The sequence below is a fragment of the Sphaerodactylus townsendi genome, linkage group LG01, assembly GCF_021028975.2.
Source record: "Sphaerodactylus townsendi isolate TG3544 linkage group LG01, MPM_Stown_v2.3, whole genome shotgun sequence".
NCBI classification, from domain to species: Eukaryota; Metazoa; Chordata; class Lepidosauria; order Squamata; family Sphaerodactylidae; genus Sphaerodactylus; species Sphaerodactylus townsendi.
In genome coordinates, this window is record NC_059425.1 from 1,481,752 (window position 1) to 1,507,620 (window position 25,869).

A 25,869-nucleotide genomic window follows, 5' to 3' on the forward strand; every position below is an offset into this window, starting at 1 on the left:
GTTTAGTTGCGACGATTTTGCGAGCTATTTTGAGGAAGAAGTCTTATCCCTCCGCAGCAGCCATCCAGCCATACTTGATGCAGATAGTTATGTAGAGGCCCTAAGTCATCTTCTGGTTCCACTTTGGACCACTTCTGATGGCTCTTCCAGGATGATGTGGACAGATGATGTGGACAGAATAGTTGGGGCTGCTAAGCCTACTATGTCCCTCTGGGACCCATGCCATCCTGGCTGCTGAAGGCCAGTGGGGATGTGGGTTCCCTTAGGGAAAATCATCGACCACTGTCCCATGAGTTAGGGACTTTCTCTGTTTCCGCATGGTGGTGGAAACACACCTCCACCGGCATAAATTATGCTGGTGGAGGCTCGGTAGCGTGTGAGCAGCCCTGAAGATCTGCTGAATCGGAGAGGCGGCTCCGCATGGTTTGTCCCCTTCACTGGCCTTCCCATCCAGCGCTGCTCTGGAGAGCTGGAGGGACACACCCAAGCTGTCCTGCAACCTCCAGGGGTCAGAGGGAAGCGTGGGTGTGTCCCTCCAGCCCTCCAGAGCAGTGCTGGATGGGAAGGTCAGTGGAAGGGACGGGAAAAATGGCGTCTTTGTGCCAGTGCTGTTTGCACCACGCTGGTGAGAAGACACCGCTTTTCAAAAACCTTGCTCAATTAGTGAGGTTTGTAAGCGGCGCCTTCGTGCCACTCAGGGGCAGCCAGGATGCCTCCTGCATTGCAGCAGCGCCTCCTGTGCAAACAGTACCCCAGGACAGTGTTTTTACTGTCCCCAGAGTGATGTTATTCGCCCGAGCTGAAAGAGTCTGAGGGATTGAAAGAGGGCATGGGATGACTTCACTTATAGAAGCCCTCAACATATATGAACAGCATTTCAATAGATTCAGCAAGGAATATTTGTGAAACATGACTGCTACGTGGAACCAAAATGTCCACAACTGATGTACCTCTGAACACTGATTGTGGAGGGGCAGCAACATGGTAATGCTTTAGTCTTTATGCCCTTGTTGTTCCAGAGTAGAATTGTTAACCTCCACGTGAATCCAGGGCCGTTTTCACATGGCCACGATCGGGGGGGTGCATCGGTGTATACGACGCCGACGCACCCCCCTGGGACCGTTAGCACAAACAGTCCCGGTAGGGGCAGGGAAGACGGCGCAGTGCTGTGCCATCGCCCGAACGCCTTACCTTCCCTCCGACCTTCCGGCGCATCGCCCAGGCCAGGGGACACGCCCCCCTGCCTTGCGCGACAGCTCTGGAATTGCAGGGCAGGGGGGCATGTCCCCAGGCCTGGACGACACGCTGGAAGGTCGGAGGGAAGGTAAGGCATTTGGGAAAGGGGAATGGCACCTTCCAGCTGCTGCCATTCACACGGCAGCATTTGAAAGCCACTGTTTCCAAAATATCTCACTCAGGGAGCGAGGTTCGGAAACACCAACTTTGCGCCGCTCGGGGGTTGCAAGGCTGTCGCTGCTGCGATGCAGCAGCGACGGCCATGCGAACCCCTCCCCAGGGACGCTGTTTTTAGCGTCCCTGGGTCGCTGTATTCCGCTCGTGCGGAAACAGCCCAGGAGTCATCGCAAAGTTACAACTAATTTTCAGATTACAGAGGTTGATTCTCCTGGGGAAAAAGCAGCCCCAGAGGATAGTCTCTATGGCCTCACTTCCCTGCTGAGGCTCTGGTTTCTGTGCCATTGTTATTTTAGAGGTATTTGGTTGTCCCACAAGAGAAATCAGATGCTGGATTATGTGGACCTTTAGCTTGATCTTCTTTACATTGTAAAATCTTTGGAGTAGGGAGCTGTTTCCCTTCCAGTAAGGGATTCTTCCCTTGTGATGACTTTCTTAAAAACAAACAGTAGAAGCAATATAGCAGAAGTATTTTGGTGACTGGTTTTGCTGCATATGACAAAATGTCAGTACTTGACTTCTTGGTGAAAAATCCATAGGTAGGTCATTGAATGAAGTCTTTTTGAGTAATTATGAATGACTGCTGATGCATATTCTATTTGTCAGAGGATTAGCCATTCAAAGAAAGAAAAGGAAAAGAAGACTACATATTGTCAAATACTTTAAGAACATAAGAACATAAGAAGTAGCCTGCTGGATCAGACCAGAGTCCATCTAGTCCAGCACTCTGCTACTCGCAGTGGCCCACCAGGTGCCTTTGGGAGCTCACATGCAGGAGGTGAAAGCAATGGCCTTCTGCTGCTGTTGCTCTTGAGCACCTGGTCTGCCAAGGCATTTGCAATCTGAGATCAAGGCAGATCAAGATTGGTAGCCATAGATCGACTTCTCCTTCATAAATCTGTCCAAGCCCTTTTTAAAGCTATCCAGGGCTCCTTCCGCACACGCAAAATGATGTGTTTTCAAATCACTTTCACAACTGTTTGCAAGTGGATTTTGCCATTCCACACAGCTTCAAAGAGCACTGAAAGCAGTTTGAAAGTGCATTATTCTGCATGTGCGGAATGAGCCCAGGTTAGTTGCCATCACCACCTCCTGTGGCAGCATATTCCAAACACCAATCACACGTTGTGTGAAGAAGTGTTTCCTTTTATTAGTCCTAATTCTTCCCCCCAGCATTTTCAATGAATGCCCCCTGGTTCTAGTGTTGTGGCCAGTATCAACTGGCTGTTGTGGGTTGTGAACTGGGGGTTGTTTTTGTTCCCAATGTTTCACCTGGATCTATGGTTAGCACATTCCAAGGAATGGCATGGTAATATGTGTTTCTCTCCATAGCACAGAAACACGTCTCACTATGACATGCTTCTGAAGATGCCAACCATAGATGTAGGTGAAATGTTAGGAGCAAAAACTACAAGACCACGGGCGACACAACTCTAAAAACCCACAACAGCCAGTTGATTCCTGACATGAAAGCCATCAATAAATAAGCTTGTGCTTGTCACCACTGCTTAGCCTTACAGAGACATTATTAGGATACAGGCGTGAGAAAACACACTGTTCACGACTCCACAGAAGAGAAAGGGCCTAAAATGAAGTACAAATTCATGCCCCACAACACGTACATACATAATCAACAGTTTCATGACTCCAATGAAAGCGAACTGTGTGTTGCACCAGAGTTGTTTGATAAAACATTTGTATTATTGTCCACAACCATCATGGACTCAGACTTGGTCCAGAGGTCTTCTTGTGTCACATCATACAGAATCAGCTGCCACTACCTTCGATTCTGAAGTTCCCGCTTATGCAAAACAAGATGGAATGATATCCAGGTAACTAAATCAATCATTACTTTATGTGACCTTTGAACTGAACAGGCTTCTGAACATTATAATCTGAGGAGGGATCACAAAACTCTATGATCTGCAGCTTAGGTCGAATCCCCACTACCGTCTTAGCCAGGTTTCAAAACACTAACAACCTCAAACCTGGTTAGTTTGTGTTCTGAAACCTGGCTAAGACGGTAGTGGGGATTCGACCTTAGATTCAGTTGTAACGTTCCTTGTGAGTGCCATCTGTTGCTTACCGGAATTGGGCTTCATATTTATCAACTGCTGAGGAAACATTCCACGCTATGAGCACAGGAGACAGAACATACATGGGATTAGGTGGCATGAGACTTCATGAAAAGGGAACACTGGGGTGGAATTGACAGCTTCGCTTCAGAGAGAAAATCCAATGATCATTGGGAGAAACCAAAAGAGCATGAAAGGACTCATGGAATGCCGGACAGTGAGACATAAAGGACAAACTGCCAGAGACTCAGCAACCGATCCTGCTGATGGGGATAATGCTTTCGCAGATGAAGACATCACAAGAAAAGGCCTGATCTGTATCTTGCATTCCTGGCAGATGTTCAAAGGAACGAAAACTTCTTACACCCAGTTCAGGAAGAAACTTATTATGTCCTCTTGAGTACAAACAAATACCGTGGCCCATTTATGAGCATTATCACCTTAAACACTAAATGACTCTCCAGGCTATTATATAGTAGAATAATTGTAAACATCTTCTTTTCATGTAGGCTTTCTTCTTCATGGCATCCACCCCCTGGATCGATTTGGGAGTGGGAAGAAAAACAAGTGGATGAAACTCCTCTCCAAAGTCCAGCCTCTCTTGCTCACACTCTTTCATCTTCATTGTAACCCCCATGCTCAGAATGGGTTGACCCAGAAAGGGGTGGAGACTGAAAGCAGCAGGAGGCTGCAGACCTCATGTAGTTTGGAGGAGACAAGGCTACCAGACTCGGACCTTGGTTTGTATAAGCCCTTAACACCTTGTTAAGGTAACTGCAATGTTGTTGGGAACTGCTGGGAAGGTAGTTGTTTATTTTTGCTATGTTGTAAATGTTGGCGTTTGTTGTTTCAGGGTTTTTTGTGTGTTTGTAATGGGTGAGAGTTCTCCTGGAAACCTTCATCATGTTGAATCCTGTTCACCAAGCCCTTGGAGTCTTCAGGAGCCAAACCACTTGCAGGAAGAATTGGACTTGGCAATATCAGAAGACTGTAACTAGAAGGACTTGAAGTGCAACCTGAACAGGACCTTGAAGTGTGATGTTAAATGTTGATGTTTGATGTTATATGTTAAGAAAGTAAACCATTTTGTTTTTAAAATGTGTTGTTGCAAACTCAATCCAAGTTCTGCCCCACAGAACCCACAGATAGAGGTTACACTATGGCCACCATACCTCGGAGAAAACATTAAAACAAAACAATGTTGAAGCATGGTGTGGAAACACAACAGGAAACAGAACAAAAATCACCATGTTTCAGGCTGCTGAAAAAAACACCCTAAGAATGACATGTGCAATGTGTGATTTAACAAAGGCCTCTTCCGCACACGCAGAATAATGCACTTTCAATCCACTTTCAGTGCACTTTGCAGCTGTGCAGAATAGCAAAATCCACTTGCAAACAATTGTGAAAGTGGATTGAAAGTATATTATTCTGCCTGTGCGGAAGGGGCCAAAGACATGTAAAAGTGCAACAACCCCCCCCCCCCCATGCCAGAAACTCCCTAAATCCAATACAATCAGGAACTTAAGCAGTGAGCTATACGACCACAGTTGGTGCACCTCTCAGGAACATAAACAGTCTCTGTCCTCTGGGATGAAATGATCTGCATGCAAAGTTCTTGATTCACTACAAGCAAGTATCTGATCATCCTAATACAACTGATCAAGAGTCCAACAAAATATAGCTCACAAAGTTCTCAGTACAAGAATGTTGTTACATCTTATCCGTTGCTACATCTTATCATATACATGGATCATTATCGAAAGGCATCTCATGCAAAGGGAAGCAAAATGGATCTTTCGGTTTAGGAGTCATTTTAGGTGGTCTTAATTTTGAAATTGATATTTCCAGGGTGTTTTTTGTACATGTACATCTTTTTTTCTGTTGCCTTCTTGAAATGCTTCCAATGTATACTGCGAAGAAGATCAAGAGATATATTATCATTTTTGTATAGATTGCACAGGTTGTTTATCTTGTCGTCGGATAGTATATGGTATATTTTGATAAGAAAAATATTGATTCTGCTATTATGATAGTGTGTTCCTTCCCCTTTAATGACAGTGTGAGATACATACAGATGGATCTAATTGTTTTTTATCTTACATGCATGCAGTAGGTTGAGTTACCGGTAATTGCACATTGCATGTTGCTTAGCTTTTGACTAATATATTCGTATTCAAGTATGGATTTTGTACATTGTAATGTATGGTATTTGACGTATTTATTGCCTTTTTCTAGTGTCTATAATATTTAGAAGTTAGCTATATATTTTTTTCATTTTCATATTCCATTTCCTATGATTAAATCGAGGCAAATGTTCAGTACTTAAGGTAATCTGCTGAGGAAGCTTATTAGGAAAAACATGTCAATTACTGCTCAGTGTGTTTTGGATTGAATCTAAGACTGATTCCGCATGGGCCAAAAACAGCTGTGTGAAAACGGTGTGAAAACAGTATAAACCCTTTTACACTGTTTTAAACCCTTTTACAACATTTTCACAACGTTTTCACACTGCTGTTTTTGGCCCATGCGGAATCAGCCTAAGAATCACTGATGGGCCCTTTCCGCACGGGGCCAAAAACAGCGGCCCAGGGACAGAAAAACACTGGTCCCCGGGGAGCTGTTCACAGAGGCAGCGCTGCTGCAATGCAGCAATGCTGACCTGTGCGGTCCCGAGTGGCGTGAAGGCGCCGCTTTCCACCTTCCTTCCCAGCGAAGATGCCACTTTCCTGTCCCCCCACACTCACCTCGTCCTCCAGCATTGGTCTGGAGGGCTGCTGAGACCCGCCCACGCTGCCCTCTGACCCATGGGCGGGTCCCTGCAGCCCTCCAGACCAACGCTGGAGGACGAGGTAAGTGGGGAGAGGATGCAGAAGAGGCGGCTCTGTGCGGAACCGCCTCTTCTGCGCCAGCCTCTGCAGGGCCACTCACATGCTCCTGTGTAATTTCTGCCGGTGGAGAGGCACCCTTTCCGCCGTGTGGAAAGGGCCTTGGATTGGTTCTAGGAACTGCTACAGTCAGCTTTTCTCAAGGTTCAGTGTGGATTTTTATTAGATTCCTTCAGGGACCTACAAGATACAACAACCTTCTTGCACTGAGAATGTTGTGAGCTACATTTTATTGGACTCTTTACGGGCTGTAATAGGACGATTAGAATCTCATTTGCAGTCAACTGGGAAATTCGCAAGTAGGTCTTTTTCACCCAGAGAACAGAGATTTGCACAAGAGGATCATCCAAGGAATTTGAAGTGAATCCAAGAGTGTTTGGCCGTTTCTGCACGGCCCATTAATGACGGCCTGGGGGCGCCAAAGAAGGCGCCCCCAGGCCGCCGTTCGCACAGGTGCCGCTGCTGCAACGCAGCAGCGGCGACCTGAATGCGCTTCCCTCCCCCCAGGGCGGCGTCAAGCCGCCCTAAACAACAACCCTTTAAAGGGTTGTTGTTAGAGGGAGCCGCCTTCCCGCGGCGCTGTGCGTAATCGCGCCGCCGGAAGACGCTGTCTCCGTCTCCGGCCCACTCACGGTGTCATCACCTGCCTGCGGGGCGTCGCAGCCCCGCTTCCACCCGTCCCTCCGACCTCCAGGGGTCGGAGGGCAGCGTGGGCGGGCTGCACGCCCCGCAGGCGCACGCAGGAGGACACCGTGAGTGGGGTGGGGGAGGGCGCAGAGGCGGCTCCGTGCGGAGCCGCCTGCCGTCTGCCGGCCTCCCCTTCGCCTGCTCGCACACTTGCGTGCGAGCAGGCTCCCGCCCCCACGCCGGCAGAACTCCTGCCGGCGTGGGGGCGCCTCCTGGCCGTGCAGAAACGGCCTTTGATAACTGAAATTATTTATGGCAAATAGGTTCTCCCACCCAAAAGAAACATTATTTCAGGACATTAGCCAAACTGTTTCAGGTATGACATCTGCTTTTAGATATTTTGTTGAGAGGGCTAGTAAGAAAGAAAAAAACTCTGTAAAATTTGGAGATTTCCAGTTGAGCCACACATGAAGCTGCCTTGCACAGAATTGGACCAAGTTTGAATCAAGTTCAATCTTTTCTACTCTGACTGGCAGCAGCTCTCCAGAGTATCAGGCTGAAGGTACCTTTCACATCAGCTGCTGCCTGGTTCCCTTAAGCAGAGATGTGAGACATCAAATCTAGCATCTTTTGTATGCCAAGTAGATACTCTACCTCTGATCTACAGCCCCTCTTCTGACAATTTTTGAGGAAAAGGAAGGTTACACAGTTCTGATATGCACTGAGGTTCTATCTATCATGAGACATGGAGATTAGACTATTATAGCAATACATCAGTCTACTAATGAAACAAGAAGATTTTACTATTAATGATAAAAAGGAAGAGAATACTATAGTGTGCATGCCTGTGGTAGTTCCTCTTCCTATTTAGATTTGTTTGCATGTGTGGAACAAGTAATAGCATTAAAGGTAGAAGAGGAAATGGAATCTCCATGGAGCACAAGTGTCAGTTTACCAGTTGTGTGAAGACTGACTTGTACACATGTACTTTTGATCGTGTCTTTTGAAATTCCATGTCTTTGACTCTGCTATAACCTAGGGTCAGTATGAAAATAGAACTGAACTAATGTATTGTTGAAGGCTTTCACAGCTGGAATCAACTGGGTGTTATGGAAACATCAGAGGTGGTGGCCATCAACAGAAAAAGCTGGCTATCATCAGCATACTGATGGCACCTCAGCTCAGAATTCCAAACCCACTCTGCCAGGAGTCACATATCAATATAAAATATAATTGAAGAGAAGATTTTCCCTTGCAAAGCAAACGATGTCACCAGGACACCCTCTCCTCAAGTACCACCCACAGTCCCTGATTCTGGACAAATGAAGAAGAAGAAGAAGAAGAAGAAGAAGAAGGAGAAGAAGAAGAAGAAGAAGAAGAAGAAGGAGAAGAAGAAGAAGAGGAGGAGGAGGAGGAGGAGTTTGGATTTATATCCCCCCTTTCTCTCCTGCAGGAGACTCAAAGGGGCTTACAATCTCCTTGCCCTCCCCCCTCACAACAAACACCCTGTGAGGTGGGTGGGGCTGAGAGAGCTCCAAGAAGGTGTAACTAGCCCAAGGTCACCCAGTTGGCGTGTGTGGGAGTGTACAGGCTAATCTGAATTCCCAGATAAGCCTCCACAGCTCAGGCGGCACAGTGGGGAATCAAACCTGGTTCCTCCAGATTAGATACACGAGCTCTTAACCTCCTACGCCACTGCTGCTTGTATTGCAAGGCTATGCCCACTGTTTCAGCTACTTTGCCCCAAAATGAGAAATTTGATACTGGGTGGTTATTGTCTGGATCTGAAAGATCCAATAATGTTTTCGTTAAGAGGAGTTGTACCAACACCTCTTTTAGACTCCCTAGGAAAACCCCTGATTTCAAGGAGATTGATAATTTCCACACCTCATTTCCACCACCTCTAACCAGTCATAGTGGGCATGGATTCAGAAGCCAGGTCATCAGCTTCACAGCTGTTAGTACATCGTCCACATAGACCTGGGAGAGAAAGCTGAAATGGTCCAATATAGGACCTGAAGATGGCCAAGGGGCTTCCAGTTTCCTTACTGCATCAATAGCTGCAGGTAGGTCATGGCAGGGTGAAAAAAAGCTCCAAAAGCCTCACAACCAACAGTTGAACCACTAACACTTTTAGATGCCATCACAAGGAAAGTAAGCCTAGACAATTGTGCCAGCTGAGAATTTCTTCTTCACAGCCTTCACAGCCGCCTCATAGGACTTCACAAATGTGCTATAAGAGACCCTGGCAGTTATCCACCAACGTCTCTCTACTCATCTTAGCTCTTGCTTCATTAGCCATAGCTCCCCGGTATACCAGGGGCATCTCATGATGGCAGCTAGAATCGTTTTTGCCAGACACTAGAAGTGAGAAACAGCTCCATCCATACAAGAATGGGCACAAAGATGTCTAGAGTGCAATACAGATGGGTGTGTGTGTGGAGACAGTCAGAGGTGGTGCTTCAAAGAGGCATCAGGTGATGGAGAAAAGAAGGGAGCACTCTGATCTTCTGAATCACCCCATAAGCCAAACAGGCTTATACCACACATTTGTATGGTGTAGGCCTGCAGGTCCAGTGGCTGGTGTCCCTCAGCTGGAATGCTGGTGGAAGGCTACTAATGATGGGTCCAACCCTGGGAATGTCCCTGCTCAACAACCCTTCCCCCCTCATGGTGGCATCCGAGAGGATGCTGGTGTTGCTTTGCAGTGGCCCAGACCTCTGAGTATTGATGCTACAAAGCTGAGCAGTGGCTGGGCACAACTGCCCAGCCCCCATGCTCAGAATGGGTTGACCCAGAAAGGGGTGGAGACTCAAAGCAACAGAAGGCTGCAGAGCTCATGTCGTTTGGAGGAGACAAGGCTACCAGACTCAGACCTTGGTTTGTATAAGCCCTTAACACCTTGTTAAGGTAACTGCAATCTTGTTGGGAACTAGTGGGAAGGTAGTTGTTTATTTTTGCTATGTTGTAAATGTTGGAGTTTATTGTTTTCGGGTTTTTTTGTGTTTGTAATGAATGAGAATTCTCCTGGAAACCTTCATCCTGTTGAATCCTGTTCATCAAGTCCTTGGAGTCTTCAGGAGCCGACCCACTTGCAAAGAAGAATTGGACTTGGCAGTATCAGTAGACTGTAAATATAAGGACTTGAAAATGCAACCTGAACAGGACCTTGAAGTGTAACGTTAAATGTTGATGTTTGTTATATGTTAAGAAAGTAAACCATTTTGTTTTTAAAATTTGTTGTTGCAAACTCATTCCAAGTTCTGCCCCACAGAACCCACAGATAGAGGTTATACCTCTCCCCCCTCTTCTGGTGGCTATTCCCTTTGCACTGGCAGAGGAGCCAAATGTGTCAGCAGCATGGCCCTCTGCCATTGCCTTTGAGGATTCAGCCCCCAGTCCATATGGACTGGGCTGCCTGAGATCTAATGATAAATAAAATTAACTGAACCAAGGAATGGAAAGGGCCTTGCTGAGCTGATTTGAATATCTGTGATGCAGAAGTTATATCACCATTTTCTCCCATTTGTTCTGTTTGTTATGTGGCAGTTGATATTTTTGTACTTTCTTCTTTTGAGTTTTTTTTAATGCACATGACATTATAAGAACTCTACTGGCTCATGTGTTATCCTGGTCTTTTATCCGCCATTCTGATCTCACTCGAGATTATCGAAAAGGTTCTTGTGATCAGTTTGTGTGTGCAAGAGACCTGTCCCAGTTGTCTCTTGCCTTACTTTGGTCCCTGCTCCCATGTAAGTTCTGTCTTTGCTTTCTCTATCCACAGTTTCAGGCACACATAGAGGTTCTCTCTCTGTGTGTATGTGTGCTTGACTGTGAACATGTGAACTGCTTCACACATTGCTTCTTCAGGCAACCAACTGTCCCACTTTCTAGTTTTACATGTGGACAAGCAGTCAGGTTCCCTTGCTGAGATCTTTGACCACCATCTAGGAGTGTGTCCAAATTCTTTATGGCAAACTCAGCTTATCTCAGTAGCCATCTCTATTGGCTCTTCCTACAAGGTGTTCAAATATTTCATCAGCCTCCTCTCTATTGGTCCCCATAAAGGTAATTCATATCCTCTTTGCGTGTAATCTGATGAGTTTATTGCTTCTTTCCCAGAAACATTTTTTTTCTCCTTGAGTATTGTCAGGACAGAATATTCCTGCTTAATGCCCATTAAAGCAAACTGAGGAAAACTGAAATAGCCATTGAAACCCAAAAAGTTAGAATGATTCTTGGCATGCTATCAATAATGGAGGAAATGATATCAAACATCTCTATATTACATACTGAACATTATATTAAGTATAAAAATAAATACAGGAAGTAATGGATGAATGGCACCAATTGTTCTCTAAGTGATAAATAGCTAAAAATGACTTTCTGGATGACCAATGTTACAGGAGGAAACAAAGGGGGGGATATTACTCATTTAGTGTAATATGGGGGACATTGAACTTGTATTAGTCTGCTGATAGTTGTCTTGATGGTGTATTACAGAAGGTTTACGAATCGTTATAGATAGCGGATAGTAGTGGATATAGTAAATAGGAATTTTTTTTTGGTAAATATTTGTGTAATTAATAACAATATGTAAAGTTTTAATATTATATAATAATCTATATTTAGTAAGGATTGTTAAATTGTTATATATTTATGTTGTGTAACAGCTTGATTATTGATGTATATATTAGTAATCTTTGGTTGGAAATAAAAAATTAAAAATAATAATAATGGAGGAACAAAACACAAATGATAAAATGCAGACTGAGCTTTAATGAAAATGGAAAAGCAGTTCAGTAACATGCTTGAACAAGAAGCAGGAAATAAACAAGACAAAGAATATCAACATTCCTCTTAGGTTTGTGGCTTACAAGAAAAAAAGGGGTGATAGAGATTGATGGTCAATGATCAAGCAAAGCTCTTGAGTCCAATTATATTTCTGTTAGCATAACTTTTAGAGGTTGCAGATGGAATTCATCTTTCAGTTCCTGGTCATTTCTTAACAATCTGGACATTCTCTTCAGGTTTAATCAGGGAATCAACAGATGCTAGCACGACGTCCCAGCAGAGCTCTCTGTCCAAAGAATCCACCATACCTCAGGCCTAAACGAGAACCCAAGCCCCCATAAAGACCTCCTAGCCCCCCATAGAAACCAAGTCCTGCCACCCCAGTACCGCTAATGGCACATGGAGCATTTCCTCCCACAGCCACTGGTTCACCAGTGGCAGAGAGGATGGGTCCTGGGATGGTCAGAACAGAAGGGGGTGGCTGGACCACGACTTCTGCGGGTGGGATCTGGTTGATGCAGGAAGGGATGACTCCAGCCAGGGTGCCAAGACTTCCAGACGTTTCAGCCACGGCAGGACCGTAACCATAGCCGAGACCATAACCATGAGCTAAGCCCAGACCTCCATATCCATAGCCAAGACCATAACCATGAGCTAAGCCCAGACCTCCATATCCATAGCCAAGACCATAACCATGAGCTAAGCCCAGACCATCATATCCACAGCCGAGACCTCTCCAGCCAACATTGGCAGATCCAAAGCCAACTCTTGGGGTGGAGGCAATTGATGGGACAGCAAACTCTGGACCACAGGAGGCAGGCATGGCTTGAAGGAGAGGATCTGAAATTTAACATGAAGGAAAGAGGTAAGGGTAAGTCACAGAAAACAAGCAGATTCTTATCTGGAGAGTCAGAATTCCTCTCTCTCTGCTCGACATGAAGCCTTCTGGGTGAACTTGGATCAGTCCCCATTCTCTCAGAACTCTTTCAGTCCACACAGATGCAGACAGTGATAAACCACCTCTGAATGATTCTTACCTTGGAAACCCTATGAAGTTTTCATAAGTCAACTGTGAATTGATGGCACACAGACAAGTGTTGGCGATAAGAATGTGGCATAGTACTTAATACTCTGACTTTGAGCTTGCTATTATGTTGTACAAATTGTACAAATGTTGGAAGCCATCCTGAGTCTTGACGGGAAGGTTTGAATAAAAATAGGAATAAGCAAATAAATAAATAAATGAGCTTGGCTGTTTTGCAGGCTGTGTCACTGTGGGCTGGTACTTTTTGGTACTAATATTTCACCCACACCTTATGCTAGCATCTTCAGAGGTATGTCACGGTGAGATGCGTTTCTCTCCATGGCAAAGAAACACCTCTTTTCATGACTAGCAATCTTCATGCCTCTGAAGATTCCAGCCACAGATATGAGTGTAACATTAGAAGCAAAAACGACCTCATTTTATACAGTTTTGACATGGCTGCGCAGCCCAGAAAACCCACAACAGCCAGTTGATTCCCGCTGTGAAAACCCCAACAAATAAGCTTGGGATTGTTATTGTGCTTAGCCTAAACAAACTTACAGAGATGTTGTGAGGATAACAGATGTGACAAAACACACCATTCACAACTCCACAGAAAAGGGGGTGGCGCCTAAAATGAAGGATAAAAATCATGTCCCACAGCCTCAGGGATCCAATGCAAGGCATTCAGTGTTTCAGATTTCACTCTGGAATATCTATACATTTCTCTCTTTTTTTGTGCATTGTAATTATTTCCCTGACTTCACGTTACAAATTTTGTCATCTCCAGAAGTATTCTTGGAGGTTTCCTAATAATCAGCTCAAGCCAATGTGTGGAATTATGTTTACCACCAATTCCCTGTAATAAATGGTTGCAGAAAACTCAAGGAAGAGAGATAATAAAATACAACCCAGCCAATGGGAATCTCGAAAGTGAAGTGCTTGCTGAGCAATGAGATTGGGAAGCTATTCTGAAGGATTTTAGGATGACCTGAAAGGCTAAATTCTTCAGTTCTGGGGATCATGACTTGAATCTTACTTTCCGAGAACCAAAGACCCCCTTCATCAAAGTGTCTTACCCATAACTGACCAAGGGTTCTTTCTCTCTCAAATCTTATCTCTCAAAAATCTAGTTGGGCTTCTGGTCGCCACATCTCAAAAAGGATATCGGATAGAAAAAGTGCAGAGAAGGGCAACGAGGATGATTGAGGGATTGGAGCACCTTCCTTATGAAGAGAGGCTGCAGCGTTTGGGACTCTAGTTTGGAGAGGAGACATCTGAGGGGGGATATGATTGAAGTCTATAAAATTATGCATGGGGTAGAAAATGTTGACAGAGAGAAATTTTTATCTCTTTCTCACAATACTAGAACCAGGGGGCACTCATTGAAAATGCTGGGGGGAAGAATTAGGACTAATTAAAGGAAACACTTCTTCACACAACGTGTGATTGGTGTTTGGAATATGCTGCGACAGGAGGTGGTGATGGCCACTAACCTGGATAGCTTTAAAAGGGGCTTGGACAGATTTATGGAGGAGAAGTTGATCTATGGCTACCAATCTTGATCCTTCTTGATCTCAGATTGCAAATGCCTTAGCAGACCAGGTGCTCAGGAGCAGCAGCAGCAGCAGAAGGCCATTGCTTTCACATCCTGCACGTGAGCTCCCAAAGGCACCTGGTGGGCCACTGCGAGTAGCAGAGTGCTGGACTAGATGGACTCTGGTCTGATCCAGCTGGCTTGTTCTTATGTTCTTATGTTCTTAAGGTTCTGCCAGATTGAGGCTGTTCTACTGCAGAACGACATAGCTACCGTCAGAAACTATTTCTGCAGAATGATGAGGTTAACAGGAAGTGTCTCTCATACACAAGCTTGGCAAAAGCACAGAAAAACAAGGTGTGGGGATCTGGATCCTGAAATTCAAGGAGGATATTAGAAGGAGGGAAAAATTTTGGAAGCATTCCTGTTGGTTTAACTCTTTATATGTCACAAAGCCCCTGGAGAATCTGTAAGAGAAAATACCCCCCTCACCCAGCATGGGATTACTTACCTGCTTCTTGAAGGAGAAGTGCAGGGAAAGAGAATCAGTTGAAGCTACTGTGGGACTGGAAGGTACTCTGAGCTTTTATACAGTTTTGACAGCGTCCCCAGTGGTTAAATTACACCCCTTTGGGCCAGAATTTGGAATTACCTACAAAAGAACTTATAGGATATTTAACTTGCATTACATTAATAAGCACCTTGAGTCAGGAGCTGAATTCAGCTGTCATCAGCTTGCCAGAGAAGGTGAAAAACCAAACAGGGAATGTTATAGACATTTGAGATGGCAGCAAACTTTGCCCAAACTGGATATAGATGTCAATTTGGATGTTTCATGCAAGCAAACCATTGTTAATGGTGGGGCCTTTAGGAGTATCCATCCCCCCCCCCCACAGTCTGATTGAAGTCCCCAAATGAAAATGCTGCGCTCATAATACTGAGAGAAAGCTGTAGGAGGGTAGCTGACTTGACCAATGCTGTCCAGTGGTTAAGAGCAGTGAACTTGAATCTGGAGAACTGTGTTTGATTTCCCATTACTCCACATGAGTGGCAGACTCTTATATATTGAACTGGATTTGTTTCCCTGAAACCTTCTGATTAACTTTGGGCTAGTCAGTATTCTCTCAAAACTCTCTCAGGCCCTTTCCGCACAGCGGAAAGGGCGCCCCTGCACCGGCAGGAATTCTGCCGGTGGAGGGGTGGGGGCCATTCGCACAGCAGCGTGCGAGCAGCCCCTGGTGAGGGCGGCGCGGGAGAGGTGGCTCCGCACTGAGTTGCCTCTTCCTCGTCCCTCTCCCCCTCACCTCGTCGCCTTCGTCGCCCTGCCAGACTCCTAAGACCCGCCCACGCTGCCCCCCGACCTCCAGAGGTCGGAGGACAGCGAGGGAGGGTCTCAGCAGTCCTGTAGAGTGATGAAGGCAACGAGGTGAGTGGGAAAGTGACGGGGAAAACAGGGTGTTCCCAGCGGTGCCGTTCACACCACGCCGCTGGGAATGCGCTGTTTTCCAAAAACCTCCTTCTAGGAGGGAGGTTTTTGGAGGCGGGCTGACGCCGCCCTGGGGGTGGTGGAGGGGAGCCAGGTCGGCGCTGCTGCGTTTTAGCAGTGCCGCCTGTGCGAACGGCTCCCTAGGGACGCCGTTTTTGCCGTCCCCAGGGCGCCATAAATGGCCTGTGCGGAAAGGGCCTCAGCCCCACCCCCTGCTTCATGAGGTGTTTGTTGTGAGGAGGGGAAAGGAAGGTGATTTTTAAGTTGCTTTGAGACCCTTTAGAGTTGAGAAAATCAGGGTATCAATCCAAACTCTTCTTATTCTAGGATAGTTCTGACACCCCTTGGAGCTGTCTCAAATTTGGATGAAAGACCATGAGGATACAGATCCCTGGTGAAAAAAAGGTCTCTTCCTCTGAAATCAATGGCAAATAATGACAAAAGAAGACTTAAGAAAGAGGAAACACAACAGAAAAAAATGAAACAAACGCATCTACGGCAACTCATTAGCGAACCTATCAATTTTCTAATTAATAGCAGCAATTGAATAAAGGAAACAAAACACATTCCCATGCCCAAGTCTATTGTGGGAACACCAAATATTAACAAATATGTTGTATTAGAAATGTATTTGTTTTGTTCATTTTGAAGCATACTTCTGCAAGATCTTCTTGAGGGTGCTAACAAAAGAAAGACTAGCAATAAAAATGCTAATTTATATGAATAAAATGAGCAGAATCCAGACTGTGTTTGTCATTAAAGGAAAACACATCTTATTCCCTTTGTAATTCAGCAAATAGTTCTGTGTCTTCAAGGAACACTATTTCAGGAAGATCAGTGAGCTAGAATGAATGAGAAGCATCAAAGTTCCACTGGTGGATGTACTTTCTAGGAGCAAAAAATTCTGCCTGGACCCAAGCCTATTGATTTTAAAAAATCAATAGAATTTATCTGATGTATTAATACTTTTCAGGATGAATGTTAAACCCATCTGCTGAACGATTACATTAAAAGCATTAAGCTGTCAATGACATTAAAATACCATAAAATCATCCTTTAAATCATCCCTTTCTGAAAAACAATAGTGTAGTATATATATATATTTCTTATTCTGGCAAAAGTTTTTTGTTGACTGGTTTTGCTGCAAGTTCCAAGAATTCACCAATTTTCAGTCATCTCTTTCTTGGCAAAGCATACATAAGTGAGTCACTGATTGAAGACTATCTGAGTCATGATACTGAACTACTGCTGACATACAGTCTATTTGGCAGAGGATTGCCATTCTTAGAAAGGGAAGGAAAACAGGACTATGTATTATCAAACCCTGTCATGGTCAGAATCAACTAGCTGTTGGGGGTTTTCTGGGCTGTCTGGTTGAGATCTGGTAACTTTTGCCATCAGTGTTTCCCCCTCATCTATGACTGGCATCTTCAGAAACATGTCAAGGTAAGATGTGTTGCTATGTTTTATTTTTTTTATTATGCTTTCACAAGAGTTGCTTGATAAAATACTTGTATTATTATTTACTGTCATAATGGACTCAGACTTGGACCGGTGGCATTTCTGTGCCACATGATATAGAATCAGTTGCTACCACCTTGGATTTTGAAGTTCCCGCTTATGAAAAACAAGATGGAGTGATATCCAGGTAACCAAATTATCATTATTCTTTAATGGACCTTTGAATTTGTGCAGGCAGGCTTCTGAAAATTAACTTGAGGAGGGATCAAAAAACCAGTATGTAATCTATAGGCAAGATTCAAATGTAACATTCCTTGTGAGTGTCATCTGTTGCTTATCAGAACTGGGTTTCTTATTCATAAACTGGTGAGGAAACTCTGTATGCTATGTGCACTGGAGATGGAATATACTTGGGATTAGGTGGGTTGGGATTTCACGGAAAAGGAATGTGTGGGGTGAAATTGACAGTTTCTCTTCAGAGAGTGAATCCGAGGGTCATTCAAGGAAACCAAAAGAGCATGAAACGACAGTGGATGAATTCCTCAGAGGGGTCAATCCAACACAACAACCTCATGGAATGCTGGACAGTGAGACATGAAGGACAAATTGCCAGAGACTCAGCAACACATTCTGCTGATTTGGATAACCCTTTCGCAGAACAAGACATCATAAGGAAAAGCCTGATCTGTATCTTACATTCCTGGCAGACATTCAAAGGAACTAAAACGGCTTACACCCAGTTAAGGAAGAAACTTATTATGTCCTCTTGAGTACAAAGAAATACCTTGCTACATTTATGAGCATTATCACCTTCAAAACTATATGACTCTCCCGGCTATTATATAGTAGAATAATTGTACCCAGCTTCTTTTCATGTAGGCTTTCTTCTTCATGGCATCCGCCCCCAAGATCAATTTGGGAGTGGGAAGAAAAACAAGTGGATGGAACTCCTCTCCAAAGCTCAGTCTCTCACACTCTTTCATCTTCATCAGCGATGGCCACTAAACCATAGAGCCCTATGAAACTGGTGTTCAACCAAGTGGCATGAATGAAGGCCAAAAACAGAAATATGTAATCCACAGCCCAAAATGTTGGCACTGATAAAATGGATTGTGTACATATATTCAATTGTTCTGAATATATTACTAGCCTCCTTATGCAGGTTTCAGAACTGCTTATTTCACACATAATCTGTGGCAGGGTCTAAGGTAGGAACACCTGCTTCCTCTGTGGAAATACCTCTACATAAGAACATAAGAACTAGCCTGCTGGATCAGACCAGAGTCCATCTAGTCCAGCTCTCTACTACTCGCAGTGCCCCACCAGGTGCCTTTGGGAATTCACGTGCAGGATCTGAAAGCAATGGCCTTCTGCTGCTGCTGCTGCTCCTGAGCACTTGGTCTGCTAAGGCATTTGCAATCTGAGATCAAGGAGGATCAAGATTAGTAGCCATAGATTGACTTCTCCTCCATAAATCTGTCCAAGCCCTTTTTAAAGCTATCCAGGTTAGTGGCCATCACCACCTCCCGTGGCAGCATATTCCAAACACCAATCACACGTTGTGTGAAGAAGTGTTTCCTTTTATTAGTCCTAATTCTTCCCCCCAGGATTTTCAATGAATGCCCCCTGGTTCTAGTATTGTGAGAAAGAGAGAAACATTTCTCTCTGTCAACATTTTCTACCCCATGCATAATTTTATAGACTTCAATCATATCCCCCCTCAGACGCCTCCTCTCCAAACTAAAGAGTCCCAAACGCTGCAGCCTCTCCTCATAAGGAAGGTGCTCCAATCCCTCAATCATCCTCGTTGCCCTTCTCTGCACTTTTTCTGTCTCTTCGATATCCTTTTTGAGATGTGGCGACCAGAACTGAACACAGTACTCCAAGTACGGTCGCACCACGGCTTTATATAAGGGCATGACAATCCTTGCGGTTTTATTATCAACTCCTTTCCTTATTATCCCCTGCATAGAGTTTGCCTTTTTCACAGCTGCCGTGCATTGAGTTGACATTCCCATGAAACTATCAACTAAGATGCCCAAATCCCTTTCCTGGTCTCTGACTGATAGCATTGACCCTTGTAGCGTGTATGTGAAGTTTGGATTTTTTGCTCCTATGTGCATCACTCTGACTGACATAGCAACGTAGTCTCTAGGATAAGTGCCATGAATCTTGGCTCCCCTCGGTCAGACCTCATTCTCTTTCTTGTTTGTCTTCCTGACCGGCCTGTTTATCCTTTTCCATGTACAGCCTGTTCCCCCTCCATCCAGATGTTGAACAATGTCCAGGTATTCTATAGAAGTCCCTGAATTGTTCTACATCCATTTCGATACCATTTTCTATTGCAATGCCCCAGGACATTTGACGGGGGAAATTTAGTTAAGAGAAATTCAGCAGTGGGTTGTCATAGCCTGCGTCCACATAGGCTAAGAGAGTTCTGAGAGTTGTGAGAGAATGTTGAGTGGTCCAAGGTCACCCGTGAGCCAATTGGCATCTTCTGGAGAAGAGGGGTATCAAATCCACTCTGCCACTCTTATCCACTGTATCACACTGGCTTTCTGAAAAAGACTTACAAATGATAAAATGGAAAACACAGTGAAAAACTAAAAATAGAAATGTTTTTGGAATCTATACATAGTTAAAACCCAAGTACTAACATGAATTTTCTTACTAGTCTTGTTGTTGAAAATACATGGTCAGAGCATTTCAGAACATGTGTTACAAAATAGCCATTGCAGGGACTTCTGGTTTAACAGCGGAGGCAGCAGCAGCACGGAGCTTGAGTTCCGTGAAAACTCCAATCTCTTTGAACATTTTCCAGGCAACCCACACCAAGGGGAAAGGAGAGGTACTCTCCATAAGCTGGAAGGGATCCTCAAACATTGCCAAATATAACAGGGTGAGTATTTTTGTGGGGATATAAACAACCACAATTTTGTTCCCCCCTGTAACACAGGGAAACGTATCAAATAGCAAGGGAGACGAGCCTCTCTCTAAGCAGCAAGCGCTGCTCCAGCTAAATTTATAATTACCAGAATAATTTAAGAAAAATAAATATTAAATTCCTGTAGGTAACTGGAACCTTAAATTACATATAAGGTAAAAAATAACTTTTTTGAAAGTACTTGCCGTAGTGGAGAAGAATAGAAAGAAGGAAGTTGTTAGGCAGCTGCTACGGGGACATGGGTAGTAAATTTCCCCTGAACGTTTAGTGAAAATAAACTCGGATTCTTTAGCAAACGGACAAGTGATTTATTCTCTTTTCGGTGGGACTGGAAATTGATTAACAACTTTAAGAAAGTTGGGGAAGTCTGTTTTGAGTTTCTGGGCTGTAAGTTTAATGGAAAAAAGGAATAAGACTAATTAGAGCATTCCTGGATATTAGTCAGCACAGTTAGCATAGAAAGGGAAGAGCAGAGTAACGATAGAGCCAAAACAAACCGCTCTGGCACGTACCAGTTTAAAAAAAATGGGGGGGGGGAAGTAAAACTGAAGAGTATAGATAGCAGAGAAATACAGCTGTTCTCTGTATAACTGAATCTAAGGTGGTTGAAAATATTCAGGGAATCACTCAGGAAAATAAGTCCTAAAGCTTACAGCTTCACAAAAAGTTTTGCATATTGGGAAAGGGGGTTAATGCTTAAACAATTAAAGTGGTTTCAGTGTTAATGAAAAAGTAACTGCAGATAAACAGGGGAAACTTCTAAAAGTTATCCAAATTGGAAAGAATATAACTTGAAGATGTTACATTAAATTGACTTTAGGTGAAGGTGTACTAACAACTTTATGAATTATCTTTTCAGTTTTCATAGAAATATTTACCTTAGACAACTTGAATAATAAATGGCTAATACAAATAAGTCTAAAGGGAAGATAGTCACGATGGAAGACACCCCCCCAATCAGGAAAGGATCTGATTCATCTTTTAAAATGGAGCATCTTTTGGAAGCCATATTAAATATCCAGAAAGATATGAAATCTAACTTTGAGGAAGTTAAGAATAATTTTGCAGAAGTAAAACAGGAAATAGCAGCACTAAATAAGTTAGAAGAAAGAATTTTGTCTAATAAGCAAGAAATAACGGATTTAAAGGAACAAGTAGCAAAAATAGAAGAAAATTTTGAAAATAGAGAAGAAAGGTTTAGCAACCTAGAGGATAAAATGATGCTTCTGGAACTGAAAAGCAAAGAAAGAACAATTAGACTGAGAGGTTTAAGAGAAGAAAGGAATGAATCACTGGGGGGGGGGGAGCTCATCGAAATAATGGCAAAATATATAGGCTATGAGCCAGAGGAACTTGATGCAGGAATAGACACAATATATAGAATCAATACAAGGTATGCCAAAGAGCACAACACTCTAAAAGATATTATCATTACATTTACAAAAAAGGAAATAAGAGACTCACTCTTAAAGGAGCAAGCAAAGCAAAAAATGAAGATAGACAATAATGAAGTGACCTTAAAGAAATCCCACCTTAAAGAAATCCCACCATCTATCAGAAGAAGAAGAAAACCATATAATGCATTAGCAGATGCCTTAAGGCGTAAAAATATACAGTTCAGGTGGGAGATGCTAGAAGGACTATCTTTTGCCTTTAGAAGTAAAGTATATGTGATAGACTCAACGCTTAAAATGGAAGACTTCATGCAAAGATTCAGAAAAGAGCTTACAAAATAACTGGAGAACAATGTGGGAAGTAAAACAAGGAAGTAAATGATTAATATGAACTTTCAAGGATATAGACTTTATTATCAATTGATTATCTCCTCTAACTATATATTTCATTCTGCTATTTAATGGTTGCCTCCACATTTCATATGCATTATAACAGATTGCAAATATCTGTCATGACTAATTTTATTAGATTTGTATTTTTCAGTAGTCATAAGAAGATATCTAAAGGTAAGTGCTACAACTTTGTATTTTGGATGATATAGTTTAGTTGAAGATAATTTTAAAACAAAATTAACTGTGAAAATAGTACACTTTCACAGAATGTGTTGTATATATAAACACATATAAATGGAGTAAAATTTGATTAATAAATTATGCAGATGAAAATATTTTCATGCAATATAAATGGCGCAAACTCACAGAGAAAGCGCAAACATTATTTCAACTCTTATTTAAACAAAAAGCTGAACTCATATGTCTTCAAGAAACACATCTTAAGGCAGGAGATGAAAAATATATTCAAAAAGATTCTTTAGGAGAATTGTTCCATACTACCTACAAATCCAAAAAAAGAGGCATTGGTATTTTTTGCAAAACAACACTTAAAACCTAAATTAATATTTAAGGATCCTCAGGCAAGATATATTGGAATAGAAGTAATAATTTCAGATTTGAAAACATTAGTGGTGGGAATATGTGCACCTAACCATAATAAAAGTGAATATTACAAGGAATTACAAAACACTCTACTCACCTATCAATATGAAAATCTTATATGTCTTGGTGACTTTAATGGTGTTGTAAATCCAGAATTAGATAAATCAGAGAAGAAAAAAAGCGGAAAGAAAAAGGCTAAAAATAATTCAGCCAAACTTCCAAAATCATTTTTTGACATTATAGAAAATTTAAATTTAAAAGACGTCTGGAGAGAAAAATGGGGTTCTACCAGAGACTACACTTTTTTCCCCAATAGGCATAAAGGCTCATCTAGAATTGATATGGTATTTTCAACTCAATGATTTATAACCAAAACTAAAGATATCTCAATTTTACCAAGGATAATTTCAGATCACAATCCATTATGCTGGCTACTATACCTTTATGAAAGCTCTAATCAGTGGAAACTTAACGATTGGATACTAGATGATTCTAATGTAATAGAAGAATGTAAAAAACACCTAATAGAATATTTTCAATTTAATGATAATTCAATAGATGATATAAATACAATTTGGGATGCCCATAAAGCGTACATGAGAGGTATTATCAAGTCAGCAGAAATCAAAAAAAGAAAAAAGAAAGACAAACAGAATTAATGAAAAAACTTACTTTGCTAGAAGAACTGAGAAGGCAACCCAAAAATAAAATAATAAAACACAAGATACAAGTTATCAAAGATATGATACATGACCAATGGCAATCTGAAGCAATAGAGAAATTTAAAAGAATTAGACAGAAAAATTTTTATAATGTCAAAAATTTAGGAAAGTGGATTAATATTCAACTAAAACAACAAAAAGAACAAAGGTTAATTACAAAATTGAAGGAAGGGAAATGGTGGGAAACCTCCCCTCATCAAATAAAAAAATATACACCTACTATTCTGAATTATATAACCAAAAAGAACAAAATTCCAAATTAATAGAACAATATATCCAAAATAATATTCCAAAAATAATTAACCCCACTCATTTAGAAAAACTTAATAGACCTATAAATACAGAAGAAATACAGGAAGCTATTTGTAAATCCAAATTAAACAAAGCACCAGGACCAGATGGATTTACAGCCAAATATTATAAGACATTTCAAAAAAATTTAAGTCCGAAATTAAAAGAGGTGAGTAACAATATTTTAAATATTGGAAGGATACCAGATTCCTGGAGACATGCAATAATAACTTTACTACCAAAAACAACAGAAGATAATTTGACAGTAGAGAATTTTAGACCAATATCTCTAACAAATGTTGATTATAAAATCTTCTCATCTATATGGGCAACAAGGATTCAGGAAATTATTCGTTACTATATTAAAAACGATCAAACAGGATTTATTAAAAACAGGCAAATATAAGAACAGTGCAAATATAAAAACAGGCAAATATAAGAACAGTGGTAAATACAATTGAATATCTAGATAGATCTCCAAATGTAAAATGTGCTTTAACTTTTATCGATGCAGAAAAGGCCTTACAGATATATCATGATGCTGCAGCCCTGACATGGATTAAAGAATGGATTACTTTGGAAAACGAGGAACTCCTTAATTTAGAAGGGTTTAACAAAATATCGGGCTGGCATGAATATTTATGGCCCAATATTAAAGGTAATTTGACACAATTTAAAGATCATATAATAAGGAGAGCTTTAATAACAATCTGGGAAAGATATAAATACAACTTTTACAGCAAAATTCCACACTGGGTATCAAGGACAGAGAGTTGTCAAAGTGTTCAAAATGCACATAATAAACCATGGCTAACCTACAAAGAAATATTACTATGGAATAATCAAGAAACACAACTTAAAATTAGAGAAAATATTAAGATAGGAGAAGCAGAATGCCATTGGTTTACATATGACCAGATAAGACAACAGCTGATAATAGACAAAAAAAAATACATGGAAATAAATAAAGGAAAATACTGGAAAGCTAGACACAATATTGATGGATGAAGTAAAATAAAATAAAATATACCAGACTATATAAACTCCTTATGTTACTACAAACAGAGAAAAGAAAAGAAAAAAAAATGTAGAAAGGAGGTTATGATTGGTTGGGCAAAAGGAATTTCAAACTTATATGATATACAAGTATCAAGAGACTGGGAGGAATCTTTTAAAATACACAGTAAATTCTCTGCCAGCTTAGAACTAAGGGAAAATTTCCTGAAACTCTTACACAGATGGTATTTAACACCCTATAAGTTAGCAAAAATATATCCAGTCCACTCATCACTATGTTGGAAATGCAAGAAAGAGACTGGAACATTATTACACATGTGGTTGACTTGTCCTGAAATAAAAAAAAAATTCTGGAAAGAAATACACACAACAATAAAAAAGATAACAAAGGTATCATTTGAACTAACTCCAGAAATATATCTTTTAGGATTAGGAATAAAGAAAATTCCAGACCTTAATATTGACTTATTTTTATACATATATCTACAGCTGCAAGGATGAGGATAGCCAAAGTATGGAAGAATGAAGCTTCACCAACAAAAGAAGAATGGATGACCCAAGTTATAGAATACCTATAACTTTGCAACCAATCACTAAATACCAAATTTGTTATAGATCCACTAACACAACACAAATGGGACCTAACACAAGTATGACTTTAAGATCTTTAAGAACTAGACTATTGGAACATGCCAGTAATATTTGAACAAGGAAGGAAGATGTTCCTTTGGTCACACATTTTATAGATGCCCAGCACATAGGAAAAGATTTTACAATTTGCTCTTTATACCATTATAATCATGCATCAGACAAAAGAATAGATATCAAAAGACATCCATTGCAGCAAGAGGCTAAATGGATATTTTGTTTCAGAAGCTATGAAGAAGTGGGTTAAACAAACAACTAGATCTTTCTTGTTATATTTGATTTGCTATGTTGACCAGTTTTTATTACATATACCTTTAAATACCCCTTAAATAGAACTGGCAGGATGCTACAGCTGCTTATTATCAAGCGAATTTGTAATTATTATAAGAAGACATAACAAGCCATTCTAGTTGTTTCAGACAACCTTTATAGCCAGTATAGGGAATGCTACCATTAATTTGGAAATATGTGAGTTTCAATTTCTATTCTTACCTCATATTTATACAATCCTTTGTAAGTTTTATACACGTATTTATTATATTTATAAAACTA

At 41.8% G+C, this 25,869-nt stretch overlaps 1 protein-coding gene across 1 annotated transcript; it reads right to left on the bottom strand.

Moving 5' to 3' along the window:
• Window positions 1-11,915: 11,915 nt before the first annotated feature.
• On the bottom strand, window positions 11,916-19,666 carry LOC125445922 (chorion class B protein L11-like). The gene is made up of 3 exons (XM_048519363.1): window positions 19,528-19,666; window positions 14,870-14,875; window positions 11,916-12,637 (listed from the first exon to the last, which is right to left on the bottom strand). The coding sequence occupies exons 1-3, from the start codon at window positions 19,664-19,666 to the stop codon at window positions 12,048-12,050; spliced, it is 735 nt and encodes a 244-aa protein (XP_048375320.1). The 3' UTR covers window positions 11,916-12,047.
• Window positions 19,667-25,869: the final 6,203 nt, after the last annotated feature.